Consider the following 11,931-nt stretch of genomic DNA (forward strand, 5'->3'; position numbering starts at 1 on the left):
TGGGAATTAGTGAAGTTTGGTGGCAGGAGGAACGAAACTTCTGGTCAGGTGACTACAGGGTTATAAACACAAAGTCAAATAGGGGTAATGCAGGAGTAGGTTTAATAATGAATAGGAAAATAGGAATGCGGGTAAGCTACTACAAACAGCTTAGTGAACGCATTATTGTGGCCAAGATAGATACGAAGCCCACACCTACTACAGTAGTACAAGTTTATATGCCAAATAGCTCTGCAGATGACGAAGAAATTGAAGAAATGTATGATGAAATAAAAGAAATTATTCAGATAGTGAAGGGAGACAAAAATTTAATAGTCATGGGTGACTGGAATTCGAGTGTAGGAAAAGGGAGAGAAGGAAACGTAGTAGGTGAATATGGATTGGGGCTAAGAATTGAAAGAGGAAGCCGCCTGGTAGAATTTTGCACAGAGCACAACTTAATCATAGCTAACACTTGGTTTAAGAATCATGATAGAAGGTTGTATACATGGAAGAACCCTAGAGATACTAAAAGGTATCAGATAGATTATATAATGGTAAGACAGAGATTTAGGAACCAGGTTTTAAATTGTAAGACATTTCCAGGGGCAGATGCGGACTCTGACCACAATCTATTGGTTATGACCTGTAGATTAAAACTGCAAAAAGGTGGGAATTTAAGGAGATGGGACCTGGATAAACTGAAAGAACCAGGTGTTGTACAGAGTTTCAGGGAGAGCATAAGGGAACAATTGACAGGAATGGGGGAAATAAATACAGTAGAAGAAGAATGGGTAGCTTTGAGGGATGAAGTAGTGAAGGCAGCAGAGGATCAAGTAGGTAAAAAGACGAGGGCTAGTAGAAATCCTTGGGTAACAGAAGAAATATTAAATTTAATTGATGAAAGGAGAAAATATAAAAATGCAGTAAATGAAGAAGGCAAAAAGGAATACAAACGTCTCAAAAATGAGATCGACAGGAAGTGCAAAATGGCTAAGCAGGGATGGCTAGAGGTCAAATGTAAGGATGTAGAGGCTTATCTCACTAGGGGTAAGATAGATACTGCCTACAGGAAAATTAAAGAGACCTTTGGAGATAAGAGAACCACTTGTATGAACATCAAGAGCTCAGATGGAAACCCAGTTCTAAGCAAAGAAGGGAAAGCAGAAAGGTGGAAGGAGTATGGAAGGAGTATATAGAGGGTCTATACAAGGGCGATGTACTTGAGGACAATATTATGGAAATGGAAGAGGATGTAGATGAAATTGGAGATATGATACTGCGTGAAGAGTTTGACAGAGCACTGAAAGACCTGAGTCGAAACAAGGCCCCCGGAGTAGACAACATTCCATTGGAACTACTGACGGCCTTGGGAGAGCCAGTCCTGACAAAACTCTACCATCTGGTGAGCAAGATGTATGAGACAGGCGAAATACCCTCAGACTTCAAGAAGAATATAATAATTCCAATCCCAAAGAAAGCAGGTGTTGACAGATGTGAGAATTACCGAACAATCAGTTTAATAAGCCACAGCTGCAAAATACTAACACGAATTCTTTACAGACGAATGGAAAAACTAGTAGAAGCCGACCTCGGGGAAGATCAGTTTGGATTCTGTAGAAATACTAGAACACGTGAGGCAATACTGACCTTACGACTTATCTTAGAAGAAAGATTAAGGAAAGGCAAACCTACGTTTCTAGCATTTGTAGACTTAGAGAAAGCTTTTGTCAATGTTGACTGGAATACTCTCTTTCAAATTCTGAAGCTGGCAGGGGTAAAATACAGGGAGCGAAAGGCTATTTACAATTTGTACAGAAACCAGATGGCAGTTATAAGAGTCGAGGGGCATGAAAGGGAAGCACAAAACGAGGATAATGGAATGTAGTCAAATTAAATCGGGTGATGCTGAGGGAATTAGATTAGGAAATGAGACACTTAAAGTAGTAAAGGAGTTTTGCTATGTAGGGAGTAAAATAACTGATGATGGTCGAAGTAGAGAGGATATAAAATGTAGACTGGCAATGGCAAGGAAATCGTTTCTGAAGAAGAGAAATTTGTTAACATCGAGTATAGATTTAAGTGTCAGGAAGTCGTTTCTGAAAGTATTTGTATGGAGTGTAGCCATGTATGGAAGTGAAACATGGACGATAACTAGTTTGGACAAGAAGAGAGTAGAAGCTTTCAAAATGTGGTGCTACAGAAGAATGCTGAAGATTAGATGGGTAGATCACATAACTAATGATGAAGTATTGAATAGAATTGGGGAGAAGAGGTGTTTGTGGCACAACTGGACTAGAAAAAGGGATCGGTTGGTAGGACATGTTTTGAGGCATCAAGGGATCACAAATTTAGCATTGGAGGGCAGCATGGAGGGTAAAAATCGTAGAGAGAGACCAAGAGATGAATACACTAAGCAGATTCAGAAGGATGTAGGTTGCAGTAGTTACTGGGAGATGAAGAAGCTTTCACAGGATAGAGTAGCATGGAGAGCTGCATCAAACCAGTCTCAGGACTGAAGACCTCAACAACAACAACAACAAGGTTGTGTTCAAGCAGAATGGCTATACAGATAAATAGATCCGTCGTGCTTTCCAGTTTGGACCTTCGCCTGCACCACCAGAAGATACCTGCAAATCGGTGGCTTTTCTGCCTTTTGCTGGGAGCATTTCCTCGAATATAGGAAGAATTCTGAAAAGATACCATATCAAAAGTATTTTTTGTCCGCCAGCCAAGATTAGAGCGCTCCTTGGCTCTGTAAAGGATGACTTGGGTTTGAGGAAGCCCGGTGTGTACAAGATCCCTTGCCACTGTGGGAAGGCTTATATTGGGCAGACAATCCGGACCATTCAGGACCGATGTGTTGAGCATCAGCGGCACACACGGCTGCTTCAACCTGAGAAATCTGCAGTGGCGGAGCACTGTCTCACTGAGGGACACAGAATGCTCTATGACAAGACACAAATGGTTGCCCCTGCATCTCGCTATTGGGACTGTGTTTTAAAAGAATCCATAGAGATTCGTTTATCTGACAGTCTTATTAATAGAGACAAGGGCTATCTTTTAAGTAAGACTTGGGACCCGGTGTTATCTGACATCAAAAAACAACGGTCTGTGTTTCGATCATCGGAATTAAAAAGTTTTTAATTTTTGACAGCGATATCTCGATTTCGCCTATTTCCACCACTGGCGGCGCGGTATGTTTACTGCGCTAGAGGGCAGTTACGGCACCTTCTCGCGCACGCGTTGTGGGTCTTCTGCGGCCTATATAGGGGCCGCAGCTTGTGCTAGGAAGTCAGTTCCGGCGAGATCGTGCACCTGCACTCTCACCTGAGGATGGCGGCCAGTTGGACCGCGGAAATATTGTGTCATGAAGACGTTATGATCCGGCTGCATACCCGAGGAGAACATTATTTGGGGTGTATGCGTATGACAGCAGATCATTACTCAGGGGTAGAAGAGGCATAGGCATAGAAGGGACAAGTGCATGCATGCACACACACTAGCATCCCCATCACCTCACTGTCCCTAGTCCGATCCATTTTTGTCATCTCTACTGGATGCTTTCCTCAACTCCTTTTCACCACTTCTCTAATGGCCTTCCCTTCAGTCTCTTGCTCTACATCTTCATAGTGTGCATATTACTAGACATCTTCTTCTCATCCTTTCTGTTAACATGTTCATACCATTTTAATCTTTGTTTCTCAGTCTTATCTCGCCAGTGTTTCTTGTTTGTTACACCTACCCAGCTTCTCGAAAACTTCATTTCACTTGGTTGCACCTCGCTTTTTTTCTTTTCCTCAGAACCCAGTTTCCTCCAGTGTACAAGGCAACTGGTATATAATATGTTTAGTACAGCACCTTTTTAACGTTTCTGTGGGACTTCTTTGTTGTTCGGTAACATTCCTCTCACACTTCTCGTGAGATTTAAGTTATCAGCTTGCCTAGCATGTTCGCTGATTTCTCTGTCGTATCTTCCATTTTTATATTTTATACTCCCCAGGTTTTGGAACTTTCCATCATTTTCTGCTGCTTCCCACTAAGTGTCAGGTATCATATACATCTGTCCTTTTTCCTTGTTGTGCCCCCTCATCCAGCAGTTATTTACATTAAATGTCAGGCCATTATCTTAAACAACTTCTGTACCTCATCCTCATTGATCGCCCACACCATCAAAACAAAGGAGAGTGCTCAATCATTCAGGCATTCCAGTAAATAAACACAGAAGTCCTAATAGTGTCTGTGGAAGCACATATTAAATGTATCTCTGAACTTGGCAGCATCTATTGTTCACATTTCTCCTTAGAACACAAATTTGTCTGGGTTAAGTACTAGACCTCCATTTCCTAATCGTCTAATATCAGTATTGTAAAATTGTGGATGGAGATATTTCAGTAAGGGAATGTAGTAATACTTAATAGTTAATTGTCTCATTTATTTTTTATTTTATTTATGCATTTATTTATTTTGTCTTAAGCATATTGTGATTTGATCAATTTTTATGCTAGACACATTACACTTTCATTTACAATACATCATCAGTGGTGCTTCTGTAAATATAAAATTCATAAATCGTTTCTAAATTTTCCTGTTTATAGATTAATTACATTATCCTTTCTATATTTGATATACAGTGTTAATTATGCCTTTCCGCATATTCAGAAGCCAATATACTTTTCTCCTTGTGTTGTTAGCAAAGGTTGAAATAAAAAAGGGACTTCATTGCTCATTAACGCAACTTGATTTTTCTTTTTTCCTTTTTCTGCACTTGTATCCTTTACACCTCATTTCATTTTTGTAAGAGTTACACGAAGACAGTTACAGCTTCCTTTGCACACTGTGCAGTTCGTTAGTGGATACAGGAGCAAGGAACAGATGCTGTTTGTGAACAGAGTATTCAGATACTAGTTTATTTGACATATAATATCGTGTAGTAAAAATAATACATAACTTTGTCATCAAATTAGCAGTGTCAGTTGCTAACAGTTGATCTGATTGTAGAAATATATACAGATACAAGAGATTTATAAATCTGTCACAATTCGGCACAATGTCTATTCAGAAGATGTTGAGCCCTGGCCACTGTGAAAATCTATAAATGTTACTCAGCTGGCAAACACACAAAACGGTCTCAGTGCACAAATGTGCACCCACCACCGGAGCTCCAGAGGGTGGGATGCTCGCATCTCGTGTACAGCGGCGTAACCGTTCGCGGCAGGATCCTTGTGCTGTGGTGGAGGGTGTAGGAAACGTGGCAGCATAACTGGCAGCGCAGGAGTCGGAAAGTGCCACGGAGATGACTTGTACAAAGTTTTACAAAAGTGAAGTGCAAATAGTGCGAGAGCAGCAAAACAAAAAGTCTGTTTCTAAAAGCTGAAACGTCGTGACGGTCGAATGTCGATTTGTTAGGAAAAAAGTTTTTAATCTATAAATGGAAAAATTTAGAAACGTACTATATTATTATATTTACAGAACTACGACCGACGACACTTCGTACAAGAAACAAGGAAGACCTAGTTTCTTTCCAATGTAACTATAAAAAAAACACAAAAGTGCTTCTTATACAAGTCCATAAAATTTTTTAATGCCATACCCCAAGATATCAGGGATCTTCCAATTCAACAATTCAAAAAAAAAGTAAAAGAATTTCTTCTTGAGCTCAGCATTTATGAAACTGATGAATTTTTAAGGGAGGCAAAGAATATACACTTTGTGATCAGTTTTTATATGCTTCTATATATGAGTAAGTCTGCAATTGGCTAAATTTACTATGCAATATCAGTTTGTACCAGAAGTTTCTCTGTTTTGTATTTGTGTAAAGGTACCATAATTATTTGTGTAATATTTATATTGTGTAATATTTATATTGTGTAATATTTTTCTTGTTTTTGTAATTATTTGTGTAACATTTAGACTGTGTAATATTGACTTTTGTAATGCCTCAGATGATCTCTGAGGTCTCTACAACAATAAAAATCAATCAATCAATAAATAAATACCATACGAGGCTGCACTTTTGCAGACAAGGGAAATGACTGCCAGATTATCGATCGGCGGAATTGTGTGTGCAGTTACCTGAGAGGCTGGCGGTTCCACATACAGCGACGAGTGTGGCTGCGGCAGACTTCACGCAGCTGGGCAATATTCGAGCCGTGGTCGTGGCAGGTGGTGGAGCGCGACCTGGACGTGGACGTGTCGCTGCTGGAGGGGCGGCCCTTCCCGCCCAAGTCGTACTGCGCCCGCAGTTCGGCCTCCGAAGCCGAGCGGGAGGTGCCGGGCGTCGGGGCGGTGCCGGGGCGCATCCGGCCCGGCGTCCCCCGCGCGCCGTTCCCGCAGCACTGCCACAGACAGGGGCCGCAGGCCGCCCGCCACCACCACTGCCACCGGACGCAGTTCGAGCGGCGGCAGGGCGAGTGCCCGGAGGACGGGCACCGGGAGGCGCACCTCGAGCTCGAACACTTCCGCGAGCGGCCGCAGCCGCAGCAGCGGCACGAGTCGCAGCAGGATCTGCGGCAGCGTCGGCAGCTCGAGTTGCAGCAGCAGCAGCAGCAGCAGCGCTGGCAGCATGAACTGCAGCAGCAGAGGCAGCTGGAGCAGCAGCAGCAGCAGCACCACCACCACCACCACCACCACCCCCCTCAGGGCCAGAGCCGACAGCTGTGCAACCACCACAGCTACCAACAGCAGCAGCAGCAGAATCTCCACTTCCACCAGACGCTTCAGCTGCAGCTGCAGCAGCACAACCAGAACCAGCAGCAGGCGGTGCTTCCGAGTGACTACCACCACGCCCAAGCTGTGCACCGCCAGCTGCATGTGCAGTATCACCAGTTCGGCGGCAACGTAGTAGTGGGCCTGCCGCCGGTACACCACGGTGTTGCCGTGGCGGATGCCGCGGCAGACGGTCGGACGTCGATCGTGGCGGCGGCGGCAGTACCTCCCGACTGCCGAGTCACGATATGAGTGCCCGGCTGCAATTCTGCACGCTTCTGTATGCCGGTGTCTGAATAATTGCCACATTTCTGACTGTACGCTTGAGCTGTGGAAGATTCTCGGCTGTTATAGTGCCTCGTGGATAGGTAATGATTATGTTTGTTCGGATGGGCACCTTCTGTGGTGGGGTATATATCTCAATTATTATTCCATTTTTCTGTCTTAAGTGATCTGCAATTTAATAATGTTCTGCAACGTACGTGTTTGCTTTTATTTACAGAGCGTCATTAATGGTGGTTCTATAAATATACTGTAAGTCGGATTTTCACATTTTGCCATTTATGGACTAAAAATAGTTTTTCCTTGTGAGATGGTGTACAGTATTTAACACTGTTTGCCAGATACATAAGGAAAAATGTTTTTAATCCATAAACAGAAAAATGTAGAACTATTTTACATTTACAGTACCCACACTTATGCTTTGTAAATAAAAGTGAAATGTTCTGATGTATGAATCTATGAAACCGCTGTACACTTAAGACATAAAAAGCAAATAATAACTGAGGTAAGTAATTGCTACGTATTACTACATTCCCTTACTGAACTATCTCCGTCTACTTTCTCTGTAGTTCCTTTAGGAGAATTATCTCATCGATGCCTCGTGTGGAGGTTGTAGGCAAGTAGGTGACTGACGTAGTAAATGTATAGCCAAAATGTGAAAATGCTCAAAAAACACTTTCTCTAGTGATTACATTAACCAAATGCGCACACAAAAGCAATAGAGTGTGAAGAGGAATGTAAGTGGACTGGGGTGTGACACCAGGGTGTTTTGTTGTCCTGTTGTATGTGTGCTAGTGTCCTTTGCTAGTCATTAGTGTAGGAATACCAGTCTGAATTGATACCCAATGTCTTTCTTTAACTAGTTATAAATTCTTTCTTCCTTTGTGTGTGTGTCGGGGGGGTGGGGGGCCGGGGAGGGGGTGGGGGGTGGGGGGGGAGGGACGGTGGTCTCACCTTTGCACAGAAAACTAAATGTTACACTTTCTTTTAATTTGCATAGTACCTGACAGTTGATGTTTGCTGTAAGCTCACATTTTAAACTTGACAAATAATGTATCAGATCTGTTGGCTTATTTCATTGTTGGAATATTCACACTTGAACAACTTCCGATATTGTTGCTAGATGTGTAATTAATTTGAGCTGTTGGCAGCTTGGAAGGAAATAGATGGCTTTTGTTCAAACATTTTTGCAATTTTTTCTGTATACTTTTCTAGTCCTGATAAGCTGCCAACAAATAATAATCGTATTTAATTCAAGGTTATCACATATTTTAGCGATATGTGTGTGGTGCTGTCATGGAGGGGCATTGTGCATCATAAAAGAATTACTTTTCATCTTATTTAGTTATTATGTATTGCTTACTGCTCTTTTAATGCTCATGGCTTCTGTCAGCAGTTCAATTCGTTGTATTCTATTTTGAGGACTAGTCATGTCGATTTTTTACTAGTTTTCAGTGTGTGCCTCGGTCACTGACTAGTTGCGATAACATAAATTGCTCAGTCTCGATACGTAATAGAATGGAGATAGAGGAAAATAATATATGTTAGTAGTATCGGCTTCTCCGAGTAACTGAATGGGAAAGAGGACTGTTGAATTTACAATAAGGCATACGCAAGAATAATGCGGAATAGTTTATCTCTAACTTTATTTCATAAATAAGAAGAAAAAGAATAATATTCAGTGATATGTAGGATATCGACTGTATATTCCATATTTTATGGTTTCTTGATAATGAGTCCTCTTTCAAATAAGAAACTGAAGGAACTTTCTCAGTATTCGTTTATCATCATTGTATTTTCTCACATATCATCTCATATTTGAATGTAGACCACCAAAAGGCTCTCTCAGAATGTGCAATGTCTGTTCAGTACTGTTACTTTGCATTTGGCGGTTGTGTCTTCTGTGGTCAGATTTTGAGACAGCATTTTAAGAGACTTGTCGGCTAGTATTAAAGTACTGATCATAGGATGTCAAACTTGTGTTGTGTCCAGTTTATCTCTTCTGTACGGTAATGATAGGCAGAGCAGGGTTTAATCTTCAACCCGATTGTCTTTATTCTGTGAAAACTTTACAACAAACTGCAATTTACATATGAAAGTAGTTGGTTTAAATTTCCCTTCAGTACTCTTTAGGATAGTTACAGTTCATCAGATATTGTGCTATAAAATAAGGCATCTGCAGGTATGACATCAGAAAAACATTTCATCAGCAAAAAAAACTCCTAAGTATGTAAACCATAGACTTTTTTGTGTAAAAAAAAAAAAAAAAAAAAAAAAAAAAAAAAAAAAAAAAAAAAAAAAAACACCTCCTGGCAGTCAATCTTTAAGTTTTTTTTAGACATGTGGAATATGAGATAAAGATCAGAACAAATCTTCCTTAGCTACTTGCATTCAAACTCTACCATATGGCAGATGAAATTAATTACCACCTCACAAAACTGCCATTTTTGACTGTAACTCCATGCAATAGTTGCAGCAGTGCCCAAATATGTAACAGAGTTGTGGTCTAATTGATTTTTTGGAAGTGAATGTGAATCGTGGTGTTTCTTGCATGGTAGGCCAGTCACAATTTTCATACCTAAATAGTTCTAAATTAACTTTCAACCCTGCGTTTCAAGTTTCACTGTATCTGCTTTCACATTTCATTAGAGTCTGTGCTTGTAGCTGTGTTCGAAACAGAAGGCAAATGAAATTTTGTTCCTTGCTTTAGCAGTTAGAACAGAAGATTCTGGAATGAATATATAAGTTTTATTTTTATTCTTTTGATGAGTGGAAGCAGCACTCATGATAGTAGATGTGAAATCTGATTGTGCACAATCAAGTTCCCCTTTCACATAAAGGAAACGCCAAATCACTAATTAGCTCTTACTGAAATGATGGCCAGTTTGGTCTGTTTGAACAGATATGTTTAATCTTGTTGGGTGTAGAAAATTGTAAGGCAAAGTAAAGAAATGTGTGTGTGTGAAGCACTTGGACTTCATATGAGAAGATGACATCAGGCCTGTAGTATGCTTTTGTTAATGTCAGTGTTTTGCAGGTGGTGTGTGTGTGTGTGTGTGTGTGTGTGTGTGTGTGTGTGTGTGTGTGTGTGTGTGTGAGAGAGAGAGAGAGAGAGAGAGAGAGAGAGAGAGAGAGAGAGAGAGAGAGAAAATATAACATTATTTTCCATTAATTATTAATATCACCAAGTGTTTTTGGGACCATGTTTTTTATTATTGCAATAACTATTAATCCTAGTACTAGTAGCTGCAGCATTATGAATGAATGAATGAATGAGTGAATGGAGTGAGTTTAATAAACTGTAGGAAATACTCAGTGTTTAATACCTGGAAATCTATTTTGTAAACAGAACTGTCTAAACTTCTGTTATGTGTATTTAAATATGCAGTCATTTGTTAAAACTGAAATAGAAACAAAAAAATATATTTTCATACCTAGTCATAAATACAGTTTAAAAACAGAGAGATTGAATTTATAAGCACAATTTTTATCAATACAAAATAGAAAAAGGACTATATTAATTGTTTGTATAATGTTTCATATTTTAATACTTTGTGTAAAATCTGTGAATGCTGTTGTGTTGTACAATATATCAGAATGCATCCTGATTGGACACATTAGCTTTACAGTTGCTTTAATAGGTATTTAATGTTGTGACGTTTACAGGCATATTTGCTCTGCTTATATGCTTTAATTTTTTTTTTTTTAAATCTCAGTATCTCATAGTGATGTAATCTAGAATTTCAAGGAAGTGATAATTACGTAGAAAGTGCAAGCAATATTTTCACTGTGAGAGAAATACTTTTACACCCCCTTGTTGTAGTAAAAGGGGGATGGTGTATGCAAACATTTGGCTGTTTGCAGCTTCTAGAAAACTATAGTGTTGCAGTATGCCAGTTCTGTGATAATCCTAACCATTGCAGATATGTAACACTGTACAGTACCTGTATATTGTATTGTATTATTCCCACATAATTTTTTTGCCTTAGTGGTGTGTCTGGTGGCATTATGATGTATAAACATTGAACAGTGGCACTTCACACAAAAGTTACCTTAAATTTTTCTCTTATTACATATATCTGCATTCCACAACTCCTTGTTATTGGACTCTTCGACATATCTGTGCTTCATTTCTAGATATTTTTTGTATAAAAAAAAGGAAAAGTAAGGCTCTTCAGGAATAACATGGAAAACAATGTTTCATCAGAATGCATCCTGAGGTCAAATTGAATTTGTCCAAAAAAAAGAAAAAAATTATGAAGAAATCGACAAAAGAATAAATAATTAAGTATATGATACAGATAACTCTAGCTGCTATTTACATACCTGTAGCTTGTGTTTTTGTTATTACAGTATCAGCGGTTTCTTCTTATAATCATTTAGAACCTTACATCCTATATTATATTCACTGTGGCGAGTTGGGCTTTACAGGCCTACAAATAGCTAAAATCTTCGCATACTTAGTGTTTTATATTTATATTCAAATTGTGTTAACACAATTCATTTACTGTGTGACAACATCTGTATCAAAAATTATCTGTTTTATGTTTGTTGAAAAGTATTAAATAGTTTTGTTTATGACCACAATTTCAGTTGGAATATTATTTCATGTTTTTTTTAGTGCAGCTGTGACTAGGCAGAGTGACAAAACTGTCTATGGAAAGAAAACCATACCTGTAACTTAATTGGTAACTGAAATAACTGCCAAGCTACAAGTCAGTTTTTATGCATTATTGCGTATAAAAATGGAACTGTCAACCTGACTGTAAACAGTTAATTATATATTCTCAAAAGACAATATCAAACAATGGAAAATTCAGGATGGAATAACAATACATATTAGGATAGATAGCTGCTCACTACATAGAGAAGGCGTGGAGCAATGCAGAAGTACATTTAAAAGTAGACTGTTGGATATTATTAAGTTGTTGTACTAAGTCCTGACACACCATACTGTAGCAG

At 39.5% G+C, this 11,931-nt stretch overlaps 1 protein-coding gene across 5 annotated transcripts in view; it reads left to right on the forward strand.

Annotated features, from left to right (window-relative positions):
• Positions 1-7,850, forward strand: part of LOC126425236 (uncharacterized) — a 91,380-nt gene extending 83,530 nt beyond the window's left edge. For all 5 annotated transcript variants that reach the window (XM_050088197.1, XM_050088196.1, XM_050088199.1 and 2 more), the window contains exon 5: positions 6,051-7,850. In XM_050088197.1, coding sequence (XP_049944154.1) covers positions 6,051-6,939 — 889 coding nt within the window. In that variant the 3' untranslated portion in view covers positions 6,940-7,850. The remainder of the gene's footprint in view (positions 1-6,050) is intronic.
• The last annotated feature ends 4,081 nt before the right edge of the window (positions 7,851-11,931 follow it).

Source organism: Schistocerca serialis, chromosome 10 (genome assembly GCF_023864345.2).
Source record: "Schistocerca serialis cubense isolate TAMUIC-IGC-003099 chromosome 10, iqSchSeri2.2, whole genome shotgun sequence".
NCBI lineage: Eukaryota > Metazoa > Arthropoda > Insecta > Orthoptera > Acrididae > Schistocerca > Schistocerca serialis.